At 37.7% G+C, this 22,517-nt stretch overlaps 1 protein-coding gene across 2 annotated transcripts in view; it reads right to left on the reverse strand.

Moving 5' to 3' along the window:
- The window catches only part of lrrk2 (leucine-rich repeat kinase 2), a 129,416-nt gene that overhangs the window by 48,551 nt on the left and 58,348 nt on the right, over positions 1–22,517 (reverse strand). For both annotated transcript variants that reach the window (XR_009806050.1, XM_061894436.1), the window contains exons 16-27: positions 22,045–22,176; positions 21,787–21,957; positions 21,463–21,727; positions 21,211–21,396; positions 21,032–21,135; positions 15,098–15,161; positions 14,831–15,027; positions 14,507–14,757; positions 11,531–11,679; positions 4,796–4,889; positions 4,536–4,722; positions 21–202 (exon numbers count right to left, since the gene is read on the reverse strand). Coding sequence is in view for 1 of the 2 variants with exons in the window: in XM_061894436.1 (XP_061750420.1) it covers positions 21–202; positions 4,536–4,722; positions 4,796–4,889; positions 11,531–11,679; positions 14,507–14,757; positions 14,831–15,027; positions 15,098–15,161; positions 21,032–21,135; positions 21,211–21,396; positions 21,463–21,727; positions 21,787–21,957; positions 22,045–22,176 (1,982 nt within the window). In the remaining variant the exon portion in view is untranslated. The remainder of the gene's footprint in view (positions 1–20; positions 203–4,535; positions 4,723–4,795; positions 4,890–11,530; positions 11,680–14,506; positions 14,758–14,830; positions 15,028–15,097; positions 15,162–21,031; positions 21,136–21,210; positions 21,397–21,462; positions 21,728–21,786; positions 21,958–22,044; positions 22,177–22,517) is intronic.

The raw sequence follows: 22,517 nt of genomic DNA on the forward strand, positions 1-22,517 counted from the left end.
CGGGGTTCTGAGCTGCTGACCTGACGATGTCTTTGGTCTTGGTACCGATCAGTTTGAGGTCCAGCTGCAGCCGGAGACCGTCCAGAGGGAGATCCCACAGTCGGCCCAGCCGGCCCATCTCGTCCGGGAAGGAGCGCAGGCCGGCGTTGCGGCTCACGTCCAAGGAAGTGAGACCCTCTAACAGACCCACCTGTGGAGGGAGCTGAACCAACCAAGCAAACACACCCTGTCACAAGTAGTAGTTTTTACCTTTAAATCCAGTACAGTATGTAAAATTGTATCAAATTTCAGTAGAAATTTCTTGTAAATGCTAAAGCCAAACTGGAATGCTAAAAGTTAGTACGCTGTCCAAGTAGCATCAAGTAACAAAAAATATAAGCAAAACAAGCTAATAAAGCAAGCATGCTAACAGTACTATGCTAACATGCTAACAATATCATGCCTACAGTTAGCATTGGTGAAATACTAAAATATATGACATTGCTACCTATTACATACAAACCCTGTTTTCTTATGAGTTGGGAAATTGTGTTAGATGTAAATATAAACAGAATACAATGATTTGCAAATCATTTTGAACCCATATTCAGTTAAATATGCTACAAAGACAACAAATGTTATGTTCAAACTGATAAACATTTTGTTTTTGGCAAATATTTATTAACTTTAAAATTTGATGCCAGCGACACGTGACAAAGAAGTTGGGAAAGGTGGCAATAAGTACTGATAAAGTTGAAGAATGCTCATCATACACTTATTTGGAACATCCCACAGGTGTGCAGGCTAATTGGGAACAGGTGGGTGCCATGATTGGGTATAAAAGCAGCTTCCATGAAATACTAAGTAATTCACAAACAAGGATGGAGTGAGGGTCACCAATTTGTAAGCAAATTGTCGAACAATTTTAGAACAACATTTCTCAACGAGCTATTGCAAGGAATTTATGGATTTTACCATCTACGGTCCTGAAAATCATCAAAAGGTTCAGAGAATCTGGAGAAATCACTGCACGTAAGCAATGATATTACAGACCTTTGAACCCTTTAGGCGGTACTGCATCAAAAATCGACATTGTGCAAAGGATATCACCACATGGGCTCAGGAACACTTCATAAAACCAATGTCAGCAACTACAGTTGGTCGCTACATCTGTAAGTGCAAGTTAAAACTCTGCTGTGCAAAGCCAAACCCATTTATCAACAACACCAAGGAACGCCGCTGGCTTCGCTGGGCCTGAGCTCATCTAAGATGGACTGATGCAAAGTGGAAAAGTGTTCTGTGGTCTGACGAGTCCACATTTCAAATTATATTTGGAAACTGTGGACGTGGTGTCCTCCGGAACAAAGAGGAAAATAACCATCCGGATTGTTATAGGCGCAAAGTTCAAAAGCCAGCATCTGTGATGGTATGGGGGTGTATTAGTGCCCAAGGCATGGATAACTTACACATCTGTGAAGGCACGAATGGTCCATACAGGTTTTGGAGCAACATACGTTGTCATCCAAGGAACGTTATCATGGACACCCCTGCTTATTTCAGCAAGACTATTCCAAGCCATGTGTTACAACAGCGTGGTTTCGTAGTAAAAGAGTGCGGGTACTTTCCTAGCCCGCCTACAGTCCAGACCTGTCTCCCATCGAAAATGTGTGGCGCATTATGAAGCGTAAAATATGACAGCGGAGACCCCGGACTGTTGAACGACCGAAGCTCTACATAAAACAAGAATGAGAAATAATTCCACTTTCAAAGCTTCAACAATTAGTTTTTTCTCAGTTCCCAAACGTTTATTGAGTGTTGTTAAAAGAAAAGGTGATGTAACACAATGGTGAACATGCCCTTTCCCAACTACTTTGGCACGTGTTGCAGCCATGAAATTCTAAGTTAATTATTATTTGCAAAAAAAATAAAGTTTATGAGTTTGAACATCAAATATCTTGTCTTTGTAGTGCATTCAACTGAATATGGGTTGAAAAGGATTTGCAAATCATTGTATTCCGTTTATATTTACATAAAACGCAATTTCCCAACTCATTTAGAAACGGTGTTTGTACATTAAGTAGATAAATACATTTCTCTGAAATTTTTTTTAAAAATGGTAGCATGCTAAAGTATCCAAAAATGACTTTGGTGAATGCCAATAACATTTTTTTTTTTAAAACTAGCCTACTAACATTAGCATGCTATTAGGTAGCGTTCGTAAAGTAACAAAATATTTGATGTTGAGGTGTAGACCTGTAAAATTAGCACAAAAAAGAGCTATCAGGCTAATACTAGAATGCCAACCATTATGCCACGGTGGTGTTTATCTGAACGATGTGCAAAAAGAAGGTTAGCATGCTAACGTTAGCACACATCAAGTATTAAAATGTGACACTGAGGTCTACAGTACCTATAATATTTGCTAAAAAGCTACTCTACCAACATTAGCATGCTATTAGGTAGCATTCGTCAAGTATCAAAATATTTGACGTTGAAGTGTACACCTGCAAAATTAGCAAAAAAAAGAAGCTGTCATGCTAATATTAAAATGCGAACGATTATGCCATGGGCGTTTGCGATATAAACCAAAAAATGTGCAAAAAAAAAAAATATGCTAGCATGCTAAGTTAGCATCAGGGACCAAAATATGACACTGGAGTATACTTATAAAATGTTCTAAAAAAATTTGCCTACTATTGTTAACATGCTAAAAAGGTAGCATTTGTTAAGTAACAAAATATTTGACGCTGAGGTGTGTACCTGTAAAATTAACAAACAGAAAGGGGCCATCATGCTAATATTAAAATGCTAACCATTGTGCCGCAAGTGTTTGCAATGTTTACCTGAAAGATGTGTAAAAAAAAAATTATAGCATGCTAACATTAGCATACATCATGTACCAAAATAAGACACTAGCGCATACCTATAAAATTTGCTAAACATCTAACCTACTAACATTGGCACGCTAACAGGTAGAAGAAGTAACAAAATATTTGACGCTGAAGTGCATACCTGCAAAATTTGAAGAAAAAAAAAGCTATTGTGCTAATATTAGAATGTTAAGAATTGTGCCGCGGGTGTCTGCAATGAATACCTGAAAACAATTGTAAAAAAAAAAAAAAAAAATGCAAGCATGCTAACGTTGGCATACATCAAGTACCAAAATATGACACTAGTGTATACCTATTAAATTACCTAAAACGCTTGCCTAATAAAGCTGGCATTATAACAAGTAACACAATAGTCGACACCGAGGTGCATACCTGCAAAATTTGAATAAAAATGAGCTATCATGCTAGTATTAGAATACTAAGGATTGTGCCGCAGTTGTCTGCATTGCATACCTGAATTTTTTTTTTAAGAGATAAATTAATAAAGCTAGCATGCTAACATTAGCCAACAAAATATAACACTGGTGTATACCTATAACATTATCTAAACAGCTAGCCTACTAACGTTAACATGTTAACATGTAGCATTCAAAAAGTAATAAAAGATTTGACGCTGAAGTGCATATCTGCAAAATTTGAAAAAAACACACCTATTGTGCTAATATTAAAATGCTAAGAATTGTGCCGCTGGTGTCTGCGAAGTATGGATTAAAATAATTGTAAAAAAAAAAAAATGCAAGCAGGCTAACGATAGAATATGACAAAATATGACACTGGCGTTTACCTCTTAAATTACCTAGAACGCTAGCCTAATAATGTTTGCATGATAACAGGTAGTATTCAACAGGTAAAAAAATAGTTGACGCTGAGGTGCCATTCTGCAAAATAAATTTGAAAAAATTACTAGCATGCTAATATTAGAATGCTAAGGATTGTGCCGCAAATGTCTGCGATGTGTACCTGAAAAATGTTTAAATAAAAAAAAAAAAAGCTGGCATGCTAACATTAGCATACAAAATATAACTCCGGTGTATACCTATAACATTATCTAAAAAGCTAGCCTACTAACGTTAGCATGCTAACATATAGCATTCAAAAAGTAACAAAATATTTATCTGCAAAATAAAAAATAAAAAAATTAAAAATTAAAATAATAAAAAAGAAAAAGCTATTGTGCTAATATTAGAATACTAAGAATTGTTCCGCGGGTGTCTGCAACGTATACCTGAAACAATTATAATTTTTTTTTTTTTAAATGCTAGCATGCTAACGTTTGCATACCAAAATATGACACCGGTGTATACCTATTAAATTAGCTAAAACGCTTGCCAACTAATTTTAGCATGAAAACAGGTAGCATTCAACAAGTAACTAAATAGTTGACAGTGCAAAATTTGCAACAACAAAAAATTACTAGCATGCTAACATTAGCATACATCCAGTACCAAAATATGAACACGGTGTATACCTAAAATATTATCTAAAAAGATAGTCTACTAATGTTAGCAAGATACGATGGAGCAAAATTTTTACGCTGAGGTGTGGACCTGGAAAATTTGCCCCCCCAAAAAAACACTATCATGCTAATGTTAGAATGCTAACAATTGTGCACTTTGTTTTTGATTGATGTATTGTCTGTATAATTCAACACAAAAGTCAGCTCACCTCCGCGAGCTTGTTGTTGCTCAGGTGGAGCTTCTCCAGACGGGCCCATCTGTGCACAGGTCCGTTCAGGTCCAGAACGCCGATGTGGTTCTGACTGAACATCAACTCTCTCAGGTTGCCGGACGCCCACAAGCCGGGGCCGGGAAGGACGGTGATGCCGTTGGTCCTCATGTCCACGGATCTCAGACTGTCGGGAAAGGCGGGGGCTCTTACGAACGGGTACGCGTTCAGAAGTGGACCCGGGACCAAAGAACACTCACTTTGGCAGCTCCAGAATGGACTCAGGAACACAAGGGAAACAGTTGTTGGCCAGTTTCAGGGTGGTGATCTTCGAAGGCAGCCGTGCCAGAGAACCTTTAGGGAAGAAGATCCACGACTGAGTAACAATTTTTGGTACTTTTTTGTTTAAATATTACAATTTTTAAAGATACAATCCCATCCATCAATGCTGTCTAGACTTTTGTTGTGCCCTAAAAAGTGTTAAGACTGCAAGTATTGTACTTAATACGTAACAATACTTTATTGGAATGCGAACGGTCATAACGACTACGAAGGCACCCTGTTTAAATTAGCTTAGATAAATAAATAGAAAAAAGCTAGCATGCTTATGTTAGCATGCTATTTAGCTAACTGTAACAAGTACCAAAACATATTTCTCTGAAGTGTGTGTACCTGAAAAGTTCATTTAAAATGCTAGCATGACAACATTAGCATGTCTCACCTCAGTCAATATATGACTGAGGTGTATGCCTTCGAAATCAGCTAAAAAAGATAGCATACTAACGTTAGCATAGTGACAGGCATCATTTGCCAAGCAACAAAATATTTGACTGAGGTGTCTACCAACAAAATTAGCTAAAAAAAAAAAAGTTAACATGCTAACAGATTTTTCTCATCCAATAACAAAATATTTGACAATCAGGTGTATATCTGCAAAGTTACCCCAAAAAAAACTAGCATACCAACATTAGCATACTAATAGGTATTCAACAAGCAACAAAAGATATGATGCTAATGTGTATACCGATAAAATTAGCTAAAAAAAAAAGCTAGCATACTAATATTAGCATACTAATAGATATCATTCGTCAAGTAACAAAATATTTCACTGAGGTGTATGCCAACAAAACTAGCTAAAAAAAAGTTAGCATGCTAAAAGGTTTTTCTCGTCAAGTAACAAAATATTTGATGCTAAAATGTATACCTAAAAAATTACTACAAAAAAAACTAGCATACTAACCTCATCATACTAATAGGTATCATTCAACAACTAACAAAAGATTTAATGCTAATGTGTGTACTGATAAAATTAGCTAAAAAAAAAAGCTTGCATACTAATAGATATCATTCGTCAAGTAACAAAATATTTGACACTGAGGTGTATGCCAACAAAATTAACTAAAAAAAAAGTTAGCACACTAACAGGTTTTTCTCGTCAACAAAATATTTGACGTTAGTGTATACCTGCAAAGTTAACCAAAAAAAAACTAGCATACTTACTTTAGCATACTAATAGGTATCATTCAAAAAGTAACAAAAGATTTGATGCTAATGTGTATACCGATCAAATTAGCTAAAACAAAACGAGCATACCAATAGACATCATTCGTCAAGTAACAAAATATCTGACTGAGGTGTATGCTAACAAACGTAGCTCAGAAAAAATGTAGCATGCTAACAGGTTTTTCTCGTCAAGTAAAAAATTATTGGAAGCTGAGGTGTATACCTAAAAATGTACAGAAAAAACATAGCATACTAACGTTAGCATACTAATTGGTATCATTCAACAAGTAACAAAAGATTTGATACTAATGTATGTACCGATAAAATTAGCTAATTAAAAAAAAAGCTAGCATACTAACCCATTGGCATACTAATAGATATCATTCGTCAAGTAACAAAATATTTGACTGAAGTGTATGAAGTACCAAAAGAATTTAACGCAAAGGTGTATACCTACAAAATCAGCTAAAAAATATAGTTAGCATACTAATGGATATCATTTGCCAAGTAACAAAATATTTACCGCAAAGGTGTATACCTACAAAATTAGCTGAAAAACATAGCTAGCATACTAACAGGTATCATTCGTCAAGTACAAATTATTTGATGCTGAGGTAAATACTTACAAAATTAGCTAAAAATATATAGTTAGCATACTAAGAGGTATCCTTCGTGTAGTAACAAACTATTTGACACTGAAGTTTAAGCCTACAACATTAGCTTAAAAAAAAGCTAGCATACTAACAGGTATCATTCGTCAAGTAACAAAATATTTGATGCTGAGGTGCATACCTGCAAAATTAGCTGAAAAACATAGCTAGCATACTAACAGGTATCATTCGTCAACTACCGAAATATTTGATGCTAAGGCATATACCCATAAAAGTAGCTAAAAAAAAGCCAGAACACTAACAGGTATCTTTCGTCAAGTAAGAAGATATTTGACTCTAAAGGTAAATGCCTACAGAATTAGCTAAAAAAAAAGCTAACATGCTAACAGGTGTCATTCGTCAAGTAACAAAATATTTAAAGCAAAGGTGCATACCTACAAAATTGGATAAAATACATAGCTAGCATACTAACAGGTATCATTCGTGAAATAACAAACTAATTGACGCTGAGGTTTAAGCCTACAAATTTAGCTAGAAAAAAAAGCTAGCATACTAACAGGTGTCATTCGTGAAGTAAGAAAATATTCAGCGCTATGGTTTAACGTCAAGTAACAAAATATTTAACGCAGAAGTGTATTCCTACAAAATTAGCTAAAAAATAGATATCATACTAACAGGTACCATTCGTAAAGTAACAAAATATTTAACACAAAGGCGTATACCTACAAAATTAGCTAAAAAATATAGCTAACATACTAACAAGTATCATTCGTGAAGTAATAACATATTTACGGCAAAGGCGTATACCTAAAAAATTTGCTAAAAAATATAGCTAGCATACTAACAGTACCATTTGTGAAGTAACAAAATATTTAACACAAAGGCATATACCTACAAAATTAGCTAAAAAAACATAGCTAACATACTAACAAGTATCATTCGTGAAGTAATAAAATATTTACGGCAAAGGCGTATACCTAAAAAATTTGCTAAAAAATATAGCTAGCATACTAACAGGTATTATTCGTGAAATAAACTATTTGACGCTGAGGTTTAAGCCTAAAAAATTAGCTAGAAAAAAAAGCTAGCATACTAACAGGTGTCATTGGTGAAGTAACAAAATAGTCAACGCTATGGTTTAACGCCGACAAAATTAGCTAAAAAAAGATAGCATACTAACAGGTATCATTCGTCAAGTAGCAAAATATTTAACGCAAAGGTGTATACCTAGAAAATTAGCTAAAAAACATTGCTAGCATACTAACGGGTATCAATCATCAAGTAACAAAATATTTGATGCTGAGGTTTGAAGCCTACAAAATTAAGTAAAAAAATGGAGAGCATGCTAACAAGTATCATTCGTCAAGTACCAAAATATCTAAATCAAAAGGTGTATACCTACAAAATTTGCTAAAAAATATAGCTAGCATACTAACAGGTATTATTCGTCAAGTAAAAAAATATTTAACGCAGAAGTGTATTCCTACAAAATTAGCTAAAAAATAGCTATCATACTAACAGGTACCATTCGTAAAGTAACAAAATATTTAAGGCAAAGGCATATACCTACAAAATTAGCTAAAAAATAAAGCTAGCATACAAACAGGTATTATTCGTCAAGTAACAAAATATTTGACGCTGAGGTAAATACCAACAAAATTACCTAAAAAAAAGCTACCATACTAACAGTTAACATTCATCAAGTAACAAATTATTTAACGCAAATGTGTATACCTACAAAATGAGCTAAAAAACATAGCTAGCATACTAACAGGTATCATTCGTGAGGTAACAAAATATTTAACGCAAAGATGTCAAAAATAGCTGACAAATATAGCTAGCATGCTACCAGTACCATTCATGAAGTAACAAAATATTTAACACAAAGGTGTATACCTACAAAAATTGCTAAAAAACATAGCTAACATACTAACAGGTATCATTCGTGAAGTAATAAAATATTTAAGGCAAAGGCGTATACCTAAAAAATTTGCTAAAAAATATAGCTAGCATACTAACAGGTATCATTCGTAAAATAACTATTTGACACTGAGGTTTAAGCCAACAAAATCAGCTAGAAAAAAAAGCTAGCATACTAACATGTGTCATTCGTGAAGTAACAAAATATTTAACGCTATGGTTTAAAGCCTACAAAATTAGCTAAAGAAGGATAGCATACTAACAGGTATCGTTCGTCAAGTAACAAAATATTTGATGCAGAGGCGTACACCTACAAAATTTGCTTAAAAAACATAATTAGCATACTAACAGGTATCATTTGTGAAGTAACAAAATATTTAACACAAAGGCGTATACCTACAAAATTAGCTAAAAACATAGCTAACATACTAACAGGTATCATTCGTGAAGTAATAAAATATTTAAGGCAAAGGTGTATACCTACAAAATTGGATAAAATACATAGCTAGCATACTAACAGGTATCATTCGTGAAATAACAAACTAATTGACGCTGAGGTTTAAGCCTACAAATTTAGCTAGAAAAAAAAGCTAGCATACTAACAGGTGTCATTCGTGAAGTAAGAAAATATTCAGCGCTATGGTTTAACGTCAAGTAACAAAATATTTAACGCAGAAGTGTATTCCTACAAAATTAGCTAAAAAATAGATATCATACTAACAGGTACCATTCGTAAAGTAACAAAATATTTAACACAAAGGCGTATACCTACAAAATTAGCTAAAAAATATAGCTAACATACTAACAAGTATCATTCGTGAAGTAATAACATATTTACGGCAAAGGCGTATACCTAAAAAATTTGCTAAAAAATATAGCTAGCATACTAACAGTACCATTTGTGAAGTAACAAAATATTTAACACAAAGGCATATACCTACAAAATTAGCTAAAAAAACATAGCTAACATACTAACAAGTATCATTCGTGAAGTAATAAAATATTTACGGCAAAGGCGTATACCTAAAAAATTTGCTAAAAAATATAGCTAGCATACTAACAGGTATTATTCGTGAAATAAACTATTTGACGCTGAGGTTTAAGACTAAAAAATTAGCTAGAAAAAAAAGCTAGCATACTAACAGGTGTCATTGGTGAAGTAACAAAATAGTCAACGCTATGGTTTAACGCCGACAAAATTAGCTAAAAAAAGATAGCATACTAACAGGTATCATTCGTCAAGTAGCAAAATATTTAACGCAAAGGTGTATATCTAGAAAATTAGCTAAAAAACATTGCTAGCATACTAACGGGTATCAATCATCAAGTAACAAAATATTTGATGCTGAGGTTTGAAGCCTACAAAATTAAGTAAAAAAATGGAGAGCATGCTAACAAGTATCATTCGTCAAGTACCAAAATATCTAAATCAAAAGGTGTATACCTACAAAATTTGCTAAAAAATATAGCTAGCATACTAACAGGTATTATTCGTCAAGTAAAAAAATATTTAACGCAGAAGTGTATTCCTACAAAATTAGCTAAAAAATAGCTATCATACTAACAGGTACCATTCGTAAAGTAACAAAATATTTAAGGCAAAGGCATATACCTACAAAATTAGCTAAAAAATATAGCTAGCATACAAACAGGTATTATTCGTCAAGTAACAAAATATTTGACGCTGAGGTAAATACCAACAAAATTACCTAAAAAAAAGCTACCGTACTAACAGTTAACATTCATCAAGTAACAAATTATTTAACGCAAAGGTGTATACCTACAAAATGAGCTAAAAAACATAGCTAGCATACTAACAGGTATCATTCGTGAGGTAACAAAATATTTAACGCAAAGATGTCAAAAATAGCTGACAAATATAGCTAGCATGCTACCAGTACCATTCGTGAAGTAACAAAATATTTAACACAAAGGTGTATACCTACAAAATTAGCTAAAAAACATAGCTAACATACTAACAGGTATCATTCGTGAAGTAATAAAATATTTAAGGCAAAGGCGTATACCTAAAAAATTTGCTAAAAAATATAGCTAGCATACTAACAGGTATCATTCGTAAAATAACTATTTGACACTGAGGTTTAAGCCAACAAAATCAGCTAGAAAAAAAAGCTAGCATACTAACATGTGTCATTCGTGAAGTAACAAAATATTTAACGCTATGGTTTAAAGCCTACAAAATTAGCTAAAGAAGGATAGCATACTAACAGGTATCGTTCGTCAAGTAACAAAATATTTGATGCAGAGGCGTACACCTACAAAATTTGCTTAAAAAACATAATTAGCATACTAACAGGTATCATTTGTGAAGTAACAAAATATTTAACACAAAGGCGTATACCTACAAAATTAGCTAAAAACATAGCTAACATACTAACAGGTATCATTCGTGAAGTAATAAAATATTTAAGGCAAAGGTGTATACCTACAAAATTAGCTAAAAAACATAGCTAGCATACTAACAAGTATCATTCGTCAAGTAACAAAATATTTGACGCTGAGGTTTAAAGCCTACAAAATTAGCAAAAGAAAGCTACAATACTAACAGGCATCATTCGTCACGTAAAGTATTTAACGCAGAAGTGTATAACTACAAAATTAGCTAAAATATAGCAATCATACTAACAGGTACCATTCGTGAAGTAACAAAATATTTAACACAAAGGCGTATACCTACAAAATTAGCTAAAAAACATAGCTAACATACTAACAGGTATCATTCGTGAAGTAAGAAGATATTTCACTCTGTGGTAAATACATCCGAAATTAGCTGAAAAGTTAGCATGATAATATTAGAATGCTGACAATTGTGCCCGGGGCCATAAAAAATGTAGATACAGGCCGCAGTTTGGACACCCCTGCTCGAAAGAATGTATGTGTTCCTAATAAAGTGGCCTGTGAGTCCACCGCATTAACAAAAAAAATGTAAGGAACACTCACAGATTTTGTTGGAGGAGGCATTGAGTAATTCAAGCTTTGGGCAGCCGGTCAGGAAGTCCGGAGAAACGATGGCCACGGCGTTCTTGCTCACATCGAGCAGTTTTATGTGGAGGAGACGCGGAGGCGCGCAGAGCTCGACGATATTGTTTCTGAAAAGCAGAGGGAGAACATTCATTCAAACTGGTAAACTGTTGTTATTTTTTTGCAAATGTTAGCTCATTTGGAATTGGATGCCTGCAGCGTGCTTCAAAAAAGCTGGCACTAGTGGCAAAAAAGACTGAGAAAGTCGAGGGATGCTCGTCAAACACTTATTTGGAACACCCCACAGGTGAACGGGCTAATTGGGAACAGGTGGGTGCCATGATTGGATATAAAAGCAGCTTCCATGAAATGCTCAGTCATGCACAAAGAAGGACGGGGCGAGGGTCACCACTTTGTGAACAAATGTGTGAGAAAATCGTCCAACAGTTTAAGAACAACATTAACTATTGCAAGGAATTTAGTGATTTCACCATCTACGTTCCGTAATATCATCAAAAGGTTCAGAGAATCTGGCTGAAAACCAATATTGAAAGCCTGTGACCTTGGATCCCTCATCAAAAAGTGACATCAGTGTGTAAAGGACATCACCACATGAGCTCAGGAACACTTCAGAAAATCACTGTCAGTAATTACAGTTTGTCGCCACATCTGTAAGTGCAAGTTAAAACTCTACTATACAAGGCGGAAGCCATTTATCAACAACACCCAGAAACACCGCCGGCTTCGCTGGGCCCGAGATCATCTAAGACGGACTGATGCAAAGTGGAAAAGTGTTCTAGGGTCTGACGAGTCCACATTTCAAATTGTTTTTGGAGACTGTGGACGTTGTGTCCTCCGGAACAAAGAGAAAAAGAACCATTTGGACTGCTATAGGCGCAAAGTTGAAAAGCCAGCATATGGTATGGGGGTGTATTAGTGTCCATATATATATATATATATATATATATATATATATATATATATATATATATTGACTATATATAATAAATATTTGTACCTTACTGACCCCTGGTGTCAGTCTGTCGTCACCTCCCTGTTTAAACCATAACAGTATACTCCGGCCAATTGATTAGGGACCTGAAGCCAGTTCCTTTGCCCCACCCCCAGTGACTTTAGCCTCGCCCCCTGTTAAAAAAAATAATAATAATAATAAAAAATAAAAATAAAAAATATATATTTATATATATATATATATATATTTTTTTTTTTTTTTTTTTTTGCCTGCCCCTTTCAGGGTGTATTTTTCTTTTACCTCCACCGTGGACAATTTTTCTAGCCCTCCTCAACACTCCTTCAAGGGACTTTTTAACTTTAATACGGGGAAGGAGGAATGGTAAAGGAACCTGAATGATTTTTGAAAAGTAACAACAACATTAACAAACACTGTTAAATGTACAACTGAACATTAATATTTTCTTACCGGGAGGATTTTTGACACACTAGAAAATAATTGTATTCGTCTATTCTTACAGAAAGGGCACGCAACATAAAAAACTTCTAAAAATGTAAGAAAAAAAGCAAACGTTTTGATACTAACAATTATAATATACTTTGTCACCTCTGATAATACAACCGTAAAATCGACTTTGACTTTAAAACTGGTGTAATGTGCTCCCGCCCTATGCATGTTATTATTACACACAGCTGACACAAAATATCTTTAAATATATAAATAGTATCTCTTTTAAGCTTTTTTACAAAATAAAAACATTTCAAAATGGCCGCCCCATACTTTGACTTTTCGATTCCTTTGGTGGAAAAAGTTTGAAATTCGACCAAGGACGGTGTCTACAAGTTTTGCCCATCCTGGGTCTATTAAAGGCCTACTGGAATGAGATTTTCTTATTCAAACGGGGATGGCAGGTCCATTTCTATGTGTCATACTTCATCATTTCGCGATATATTATTTATATATTTTTGCTGAAAGGATTAGTAGAAAACATCGACGATAAAGTTCACAACTTTTGGTCGCTAATAAAAAAGCCTTGCCTTTACCGGAAGTAGCAGACGATGTGCGCGTGACGTCACGGGTTGTAGGGTTCCTCACATCCTCACATTGTTTATAATCATAGCCAGCAGCAGCTAGAGCTATTCGGACCGAGAAAGCGAAAATTTCCCCATTAATTTGAGCGAGGATGAAAAGTTTGTGGATGAGGAAATTTAGAGTGAAGGACCAGAAAAAAAAAAGGGCGATTGCGATTCTGAGCGATTCAGATGTTTTTAGACACATTTACTAGGATAATTCTGGGAAATCCCTTATCTGCCTATTGTGTTGCTAGTGTTTTAGTGAGTTAAATAGTACCTTGAAGTCGGAGGGGTGTGGCCACGGGTGTGTTGACACCAGAGTATCTGAGGAAAGTCACGAAGCTGCAGCAGGACAGAAGCTCCGCTGATCTCCGGTAAGAGGCGATTATTACCACAATTTTCTCACCGAAACCTGCCGGTTGACATGTAGTCGGGATCCATGTTCGCTTGACCGCTCTGATCCATAGTAAAGCTTCACCTTTGGGAATTTTAAACAAGGAAACACTGTGTGTTTGTGTGGCTAAAGGCTAAAAGCTTCCCAACTCCATCTTTCTACTTTGACTCCTCCATTATTAATTGAAAAAATTGCAAAAGATTCAGCAACACAGATGTCCAGAATACTGTTTAATTTTGCGATTAAAGTAAACTACCTATAGCTTGGATCGGGCTGGAAAATAATGTCCGCTACAACCCGAGACGTCAAACGCACGCCTCATCATACGAGTCATCATACCGCGACGTTTTCAACACGACACTTCGCGGGAAATTTAAAATTGCAATTTAGTAAACTAAAAAGGCCGTATTGGCATGTGTTGCAATGTTAATATTTCATCATTGATATATAAACTAACAAATTGCATGGTCGGTAGTACTGGGTTTCAGTACGCCTTTAAAGACCGGAGGACCTACCCTTCCATGAGCAGATCCTCCAGGTTCTCCGTGGCCCCGTCCAGCTCGCAGGGGAAGCTGGTCAACTTGTTGAAGGACAGGTTGAGGCGCTGCAGCGAGGGACACGTGACGGCGGGCCCCAAGGCCAGATGCGGGCCGATGCAGTTTCGCGAGACGTTGAGAGCGGCGAGCGCGGGCAGGGCCAGAAGCTCCGCCGGCACTGACTGCAGCTGGTTCCCTTGCAGGTCCAGTTGGGTCAGGCTGATCAAGCTCTGCGGCGGGCAAACATGTGGGGTTTAACGCCAATTTGTGGGTGCCGGAAGGTGCTGGTCCGGGGTCTGACACCTGACAAAGAGCAGCGGGGAACTCCAACAGGATGTTGTGGCTCAGGTCCAGCCTTTGGAGGTGAGCCAGATGCTGTTGAACCGAGCCATGGTCCATCAGGCAGGACAGGGAGTCCAGCTCGTTTCCCGACAGGTCCAGGAGGCGGATCCTCTCCTTCTCTTTGGGCGGCGCCGACGAACACTCTGGAGACCACAAAGCTGAAGGGGCCACAAAGTTTAGCTCTTATGACTCGGGTTCTTACAGAAATAATTCCGATATTTTATTTACTTTTTTGGCTTCTTCTACATCTCCGGTGTGCTGCCTCAGCGTGCTCACGCTCCGTCACACCACTCTGAAGAGAAAAGATCACAGTCAAACACGAAGAACGTAAACGCACCATCTATAGGGATGTGACTAATCCGATTCCCATTCTTGAGGTGACGATTCGATTGATTGATTGATTAATTGATTGAGACTTTTATTAGTAGATTGCACAGTACAGTACATATTCCGTATGATTGACCACTAAATAGTAACACCCGAATACGTTTTTCAACTTGTTTAAAGGCCTATTGAAACCCACTACTACCGACCACGCAGTCTGATAGTTTATATATCAATGATGAAATATTAACATTGCTACACATGCCATTCCGACCTTTTTAGTTTACTAAATTGCAATTTTAAATTTCCCGCGAGTTTCTTGTTGAAAACGTCGCGGAATGATGACGCGTACGCGTGACATCACGGACTGTCAGGAAATATTAGCGCTGCACCACTAGCGGCTAAAAGTCGTCTACTTTAATTGCATAATTAGACAGTATTTTGGACATCTGTGTTGCTGAATCTTTTACAATGTGATCATTTAATAATGGAGACTATAAAGAACAATGCTGTTGGTGGAAAGTGGTGGATTGCAGCTGTCTTTAGCACCGAGACACAGCCGGTGTTTCTTTGTTTGTTGTGAAGCTTTAACACAGAGCGGTCAAGCGAACATGTTTTCTCTACGTCAACCAGCATGTTTTTGGATGGGGAAATTGTGATATGTATCTTACCGGAGAAATCAGTGGATTATTCGTCGTCCTGCAGAAGCTGTCAAAAGAGGCAGCTGTGAGCTTGGCTCCTCGGCTTCTCTCTGAGACACTGCGTGTTCACCGCAGCCATCCGACCTCGAGGTATGTCTTTACAATCTTTAAAATCTCACTAAAACGCTATTAAAACAATAAGCAGAGAAGGGATCTTCCAGAATTATCCTAGTAAATGTGTCTAATTAGATCTGGAACGCTCACACTGCCGCCGCCCGGAGCCGTCGTTTTTTTTTTTTTCTAGTCCTTCACTATCAATATCCTAATTCACAAATCTTTCATCCTCGCTCAAATTAATAGGGAAATTGTTCGTTTCTCGGTCCGAATTGCTCTTACTGCTGGTGGCTCCCATTACAAACAATGTGAATATGTGTGGAGCCCTGCAACTCGTGAAGTCACGCGCACATACTTCCGGTAAAGGCAAGGCTTTTCTATTAGCGACCAAAAGTTGCGAACTTTATCGTCGATGTTCTCAACCAAATCCTTTCAGCAAAAATATGGCAATATCACGAAATGATCAAGTATGACACATAAAATGGACCTGCTATTCCCGTTTAAATAAGAAAATCTCATTTCAGTAGGCCTTTAAGTCGGTCCATGGTGATTCAGGACCACTTGTCATACATTTTTGTTATATGGCTTGAAATACATCTTGCACATTAAAGGTGCTACTTTCCCCATACCGTCTAATCCACAAGACGTCACGACTTTAATAATGAATCTGGCCCAGTCAAGTTATTTCCAATTTAGTTGCAAATATCTAGCTGTTGAAAGTTTGCGCCCATCTTGGGAATTACGTGACGAAATGTAATAATAGACCATGAATTTTACTGTGAAGTGTGTAGTGCAGCACAGCAACTACTTTTACGAAACTATCCAAACAACCTTTCCTAGTCATGTCGCAAAACAAAAACTGCTACCGACACAAAAAAATCAACACACATGGTCACAAATAACACAACAGTGAACTTTGTGGGTATTATAAAAAAAACTTAAAACACCATAGTATTTATAATACGATACAGTTACTGTATATTATTTATAATAATATACAGTACATACGTATAGAAATACATGTATGTATATACTTAAGTGTATATATATATATATATACATATACATGTATACATAGACATATGTACTTATAAATATATATATAGATACACACAGTACATATATAAACATATACATATGTTTACACATACATATATGCTTGTAAATATATAGATACACACGTACAGTACACATATAAAGATATACATATATTCACGTATACATATACATATATAAATACATATATACTGTACATACATAAACATAAATATATACACATACGTATACAGTATATATGAACATAAATATATACACATACATACATACAAACACACATATATATAAATATACATATAAATGTATATATATACATACATATGTACTTATAAATATATAGATACACACATACAGTACATGTATAAACATACATATACACATATGCTTATAAATATATAGATACACACATAAACTACATTTATAAAGATATACATATATTTACGTATACATATATACATACATAAACATAAATATATACACATACTTATATATACACACATATATATATATATATATATATATATATATATATATATATATATATATATATATATATACACATATACATATATATATATTTTAAAAAGAGGGATTTTATATGTATATATATATATATATAAATATATATAAAATCCCTCTTTTTAAAATTCGATTTTATGTTATTAATGCTGGACAAAAAGGTTAATAAAAGTAAAATAAAAGAATCATCATAAACAAGAACAGTGTTTTGAATGTGAATAGATTTTTTCCAGCACTCTTGATTTTCGCAATTAAGCATTCACGTGCTGGCAAACTTTCAGAAACTTTTTTTACTTTTTATTTGTGGAGAAACTCTAAACTTTTGGCGCTTTTTATCTTCAAAAATCCTTTTTTTTTGCAGATGCCACATCACATTTCCAGTAAGCGGGTAGTGATTGATAAATACCTGATGATAAAGCATAAAATGTACAGCAGAATAACAAAAAAACAAAACAACAACTAAAGAAAATACTTTAAAAAAAAATAATAATTACAGGGGTGATGAAAAAATCGATTCACCTCGAAATCAATCAAAAAATGAATTAAAATTTTATTTTTCGGCCATCTCCATGCTTATTTGCTGTTTGTATATATCAGCAGCCTAAGGAAGAGCTTTTGTAATCTGTAAAAAAAAAAAAGTCAGTAGGTATTATGGTAAAATAAAAACAACTGACAGCTAAGTTACCAGAGTTTTTTTGTAAAGAGTGGTACCATCTTTTTCACATACAATAATCCGCTATGAAAACAACGGCCTTACATTTTTTAGTAAAAACCAAATAGCTTTTTCGGCAGAACTTTACTGTAAACTTTTTTTTTTACAGCATAACTTGTTTTGAAAAAGTTTTAATACAACTTGTATAAAAAATATTAGATTGGGATAATTGTTTTCAATCGTGTTGAATCAAGAATCGATTCTAAATTGAATCAATACTCTAAGAATCCGAATCAAGCTGGATTGTGAGTTCTTGTAAGACTTTTGATTGACTGATACTTTTATTAGTAGATTGCACAGTTCAGTACATACTGTATTCCGTACAGTTGACCACTAAATGGTATCACCCGAATAAGGTTTTCAACTTGTTTAAGTCGGATCCACGTTAATCAATTCATGGTAACGTCCCTGATTGGGCCCAAAATCTAATCAGTTGTTCCTTATCCCATTTTGGACATTTCTTTTCACTCTGGCTCTCAACGAAGGCGGATACTTGCCTTCCCTGTTCCTTATCTCTCTTGCTTTTGCTTCTTTGTCTTGTTGTATCTTTCTTGGAGCGTCTTTTTGAACTGCTCTCCAAAATCTAAACAATGGGATTGATCAAAAAAATTGACAAGATCTTCTGGACGCGACGCTCAGGTTCGGTGGAACCTGCCTCTCCTGACAAAACATTTGTTGCTGTACACACTATAAACTCTAGGGAGAAGTGGAGGGTTGTGGACCTGGCGATTCTTTCAGTCGAGGGAATCTGCTGATTGGAGCAAGCGTAAGCTTGGTGTATCAACAAATTCGGAAGATGCTGGTAGCCGTTCAATGTACCCCAGAACGGTCACAGATGATTGAAGGATGGGCAAAGCTGTAGGCACTCTGACTTTTGTGGCTTCTGAACTAAATTGCAAACTGGATAACGTCTGGAAAAGCTTTCTGCTGTGCAAGGTGAAATTCCAACAACTAAAGTAGACTATCTATTGGATTGCGTCTGCTCGCCCAAACATAAACAATCTTTATAACAATTTAGCTCCCTGGTATGATATGGTATGCTCTTTATTGACATTGCACAAGTACAACAACATTCCCTTTTCACCACAAACCCATTCAAGCTTAGACGAACATTGTACAGGTAAACAGAACAGGAACGGTGATGATTCGCAACTACGGGGCGCTGCTCCGTGTTCCATCATACCACCTGGGGTGAAGCGTCGAAGGAGTGTCTCTGTTCCACGACTTTGGTGCTTTCGCAAAGGCGATAGCGCAGCCAGTCAGTCCAACAAGAATAAACAACAACAGGTGTGTGTCTATAAGACACAGAGAAGGAGTCTGTTGCTTCTTCACTGCACTGTCCTTTGGGAGAGTCTCGAAGTAATGACCTTGCCACATTGCTCGCAGCCCGGGAAAACGATCCAGATTAGAATTTTTTTGTTTGAACGAGCGAAAAAAAAGTCAACTTTTACTCTTAATTGTCTATTTCTGGTCCTCAAATTTATCACTTTCACCATCCACGCAGCCGGCGTCTCCAAAATGTTGTTAAATTTGCAATATAGTCCAAAATCACAAAGGTCTGAAAACCCACAGTTCTGCTCGCAGCTTCCAATAATTTGTGGCAGCTTTAGCGTACTTTGAACGTCTGCTAGCATCTTCCCATTTGTGGATACATGGCAACGCTTACTCCAATCAGCAGATGTCCGGCTACCATGGTTCCCAAACGGTAGATATCTTCAACGTCCTCGACTGAAATGGTTGCCAGGCACGCGGAACTCCCCTTCTCCCGTGACTCGGCCGCGTGTCAGGCAACAACCGATCCGTCAAGACAGGCAGGTTCCCCCAAGCCTGAGATTTTGTCAATTGTGTTGAGAGGCCGGTTGATCAATTCCATTGTTCAGATTTCAGAGAGCAGTAGTTAAGAGAAAACCAAGAAACAAGCAGGAGAGATAAAGGAGAGAAATGCCTCAGCAAGGTCATGCTGTAAAGACCCCAGTGAGACCAATGCAGCAATATAATTTTTTTAAATACCTCCTTCAAGGACACCTCGGGTGGTTTGACTCTGTTCCGTGGCGCCAAACGGAGCAACTTCCAGGTTATGGACAAACGCACCCATGAACTAATACCCCATATCCACCCCAACCCTTCGCTTCTTCAACCCCACAGTACAATGGGCAATGGAGCAGCGCCCCTGGTGGCTGCAGCTTCGAAGCGGGATGGCCTCCCCGTTGCAGTACTCGAGCTTTGTGGTTCGTAATATGTGCTCATATATGCTTAGGTTGCTTCAGGTTTTTTTCCCCGTCTTAAACAGAAAAGTGTCACGACGGGGTTTTCGCAGCTGTCTGCGGGGTTCGTTCTTCCGAAATGCAGACGGACCACTCCGGACAAAGCGTGCAAGTAAAAACATGATTTAATCCTCAAAATTACCAAAGTATCACAAAAAAAAAAACGGAACACAAGGCCAAGGCACAACGCGCTGATCGCACTTGGAGCTAAAGCTAACACTTAGCATAGACTATGGACAAGGAATACTCACGAAACTGTGGAATGAAACAAACAAATCTTACGGAGACAAGGCATGAAGCAAACAATGACGGCAGACCATGTGTGGCGAGCAACGTGAACTAATGCTCGGCAGCAGGTGAACGTGCCAAACACTAATCAGAGGCAGGTGAAATCAATTAGTATCCAATGGTAACCAAAACAAACCCAGAAGTGCAAAAAACAGGAGCTAAGGAAGTCCAAAACAAACAGAACATTACAAAAATGTGATCCGGACCACGGATCATGACAAAAAGAGAGAGCAATAGGAGGTACCTCTGCACTGGCATGTCTGCGACGTCCCTGCTTCCTTTTGAAGGAACCTCCCCTCAGCTCCTCCGTCGAGTTATTTAGGTGCGTCCCCGTCAGCGAGTCGCTTCCTAAATAAGAAAAGAAGACTTGGAAGAAGCTAGTCACCTTACTTTGCAGCGTCTGTTCCCTAAAACGACGCCTACCATCACTCTCCATTTCGTCGAGGAAGAGGCCTTCATCCAATGAGACGAAGCTGAAGCTGGAGTCGTCGCTCTCGTCCGAAATGTAGCCAGACGTCAGGCAGGGTTCACCCAGAAACCGGAGAGGACCGCCCGAGGTCTTGGAGCGCTGTAACGAGTGGATGTACCGGGCCAAACTGGCTCCTCGACCTAGGGGGCCAACAACGGTGGAACTGGTTTTGTCCTGTGGTTTGTTGAACGCAAGATGTTCCTCACTGTTGCTGTGACGCGGACTGTGCGCTCTGCCGTGCTCGGCCAGCAAGGGGCTGAGCCAGGAGGCGTCCAGGCGGCCCAGGCGGAAGCCCCCGAGGCACAGGGCGTTGTTGTTGAGGTCCAGGCCCAGGCGGGCCAGCAGCCGGATGACTGTCGGCCCGTCACCTCGCTTCACGGTCACCGCCAGAGCCCGGCGGAGGTGCTGTTCGTGGGCGCCCTGACTGAGCAGAAGCTCCACCAGCTCCAGAGGTCCTCCTTTCTCACACACCTAAGAAACACAGCGACGTTGCCAATGCCTTGAAACAATTTCTTCCCTGCGCTCCAAACCTGATAGATGAGAGACTCGGCTTTGGTCTTCTTATTGACGTCGGCACCGAGCTCGATAAGACACTCGGCCATCACTGTGTCGCCGTCCTCGCACGCCTTCTCCAGCATGCGGTAGTGCAGCTCGGGGTTGGAGCACATCCTGGACAGAGCCAAGCACACGGACCTACGCAGCTGAGGGCATAGAGGGTGGATTTCAGCGTCCGAAACCCCCGCTCGGATTCATGCATAGAGATGTTGGAGGTCCCCCCCCCTCCATACCGTGTTCCTGCTGTGGTCGGAGGTATCGGACTCTCGGAGGTGTTGGAAGATTTGCCTGTCAAAGTCTTCTCTCTGAAGCTCAATGGCCGCCCCTGAGCAGGCGTCCAGCATCCTCAAAGCCACCTGGAAACACTGCAGGCGTCGGCGTGGTTAGCGATACCGCCTCACAGCAAGAAGAACACGAACAAGCCGAGAACAGAGGGGCCTAAACTTGTTCCTCTGAAACCCCCAGAATGACATTTCAAAGGATGCCGGGGCCATTCGGGTCGTTTTCACCTTCAAAACCAGTAAAATACCGTATTTTTCGGATTATAAGTCGCTCCGGAGTATACGTCGCACCGGCCGAAAATGCATAATAAAGAAGGAAAAATATATATAAGTCGCACTGGAGTACAAGTCGCATTTTTGGGGGAAATTTATTTGATAAAATCCAACACCAAGAATAGACATTTGAAAGGCAATTTAAAATAAAT

This window comes from Nerophis ophidion, linkage group LG03 (assembly GCF_033978795.1).
Source record: "Nerophis ophidion isolate RoL-2023_Sa linkage group LG03, RoL_Noph_v1.0, whole genome shotgun sequence".
NCBI classification, from domain to species: Eukaryota; Metazoa; Chordata; class Actinopteri; order Syngnathiformes; family Syngnathidae; genus Nerophis; species Nerophis ophidion.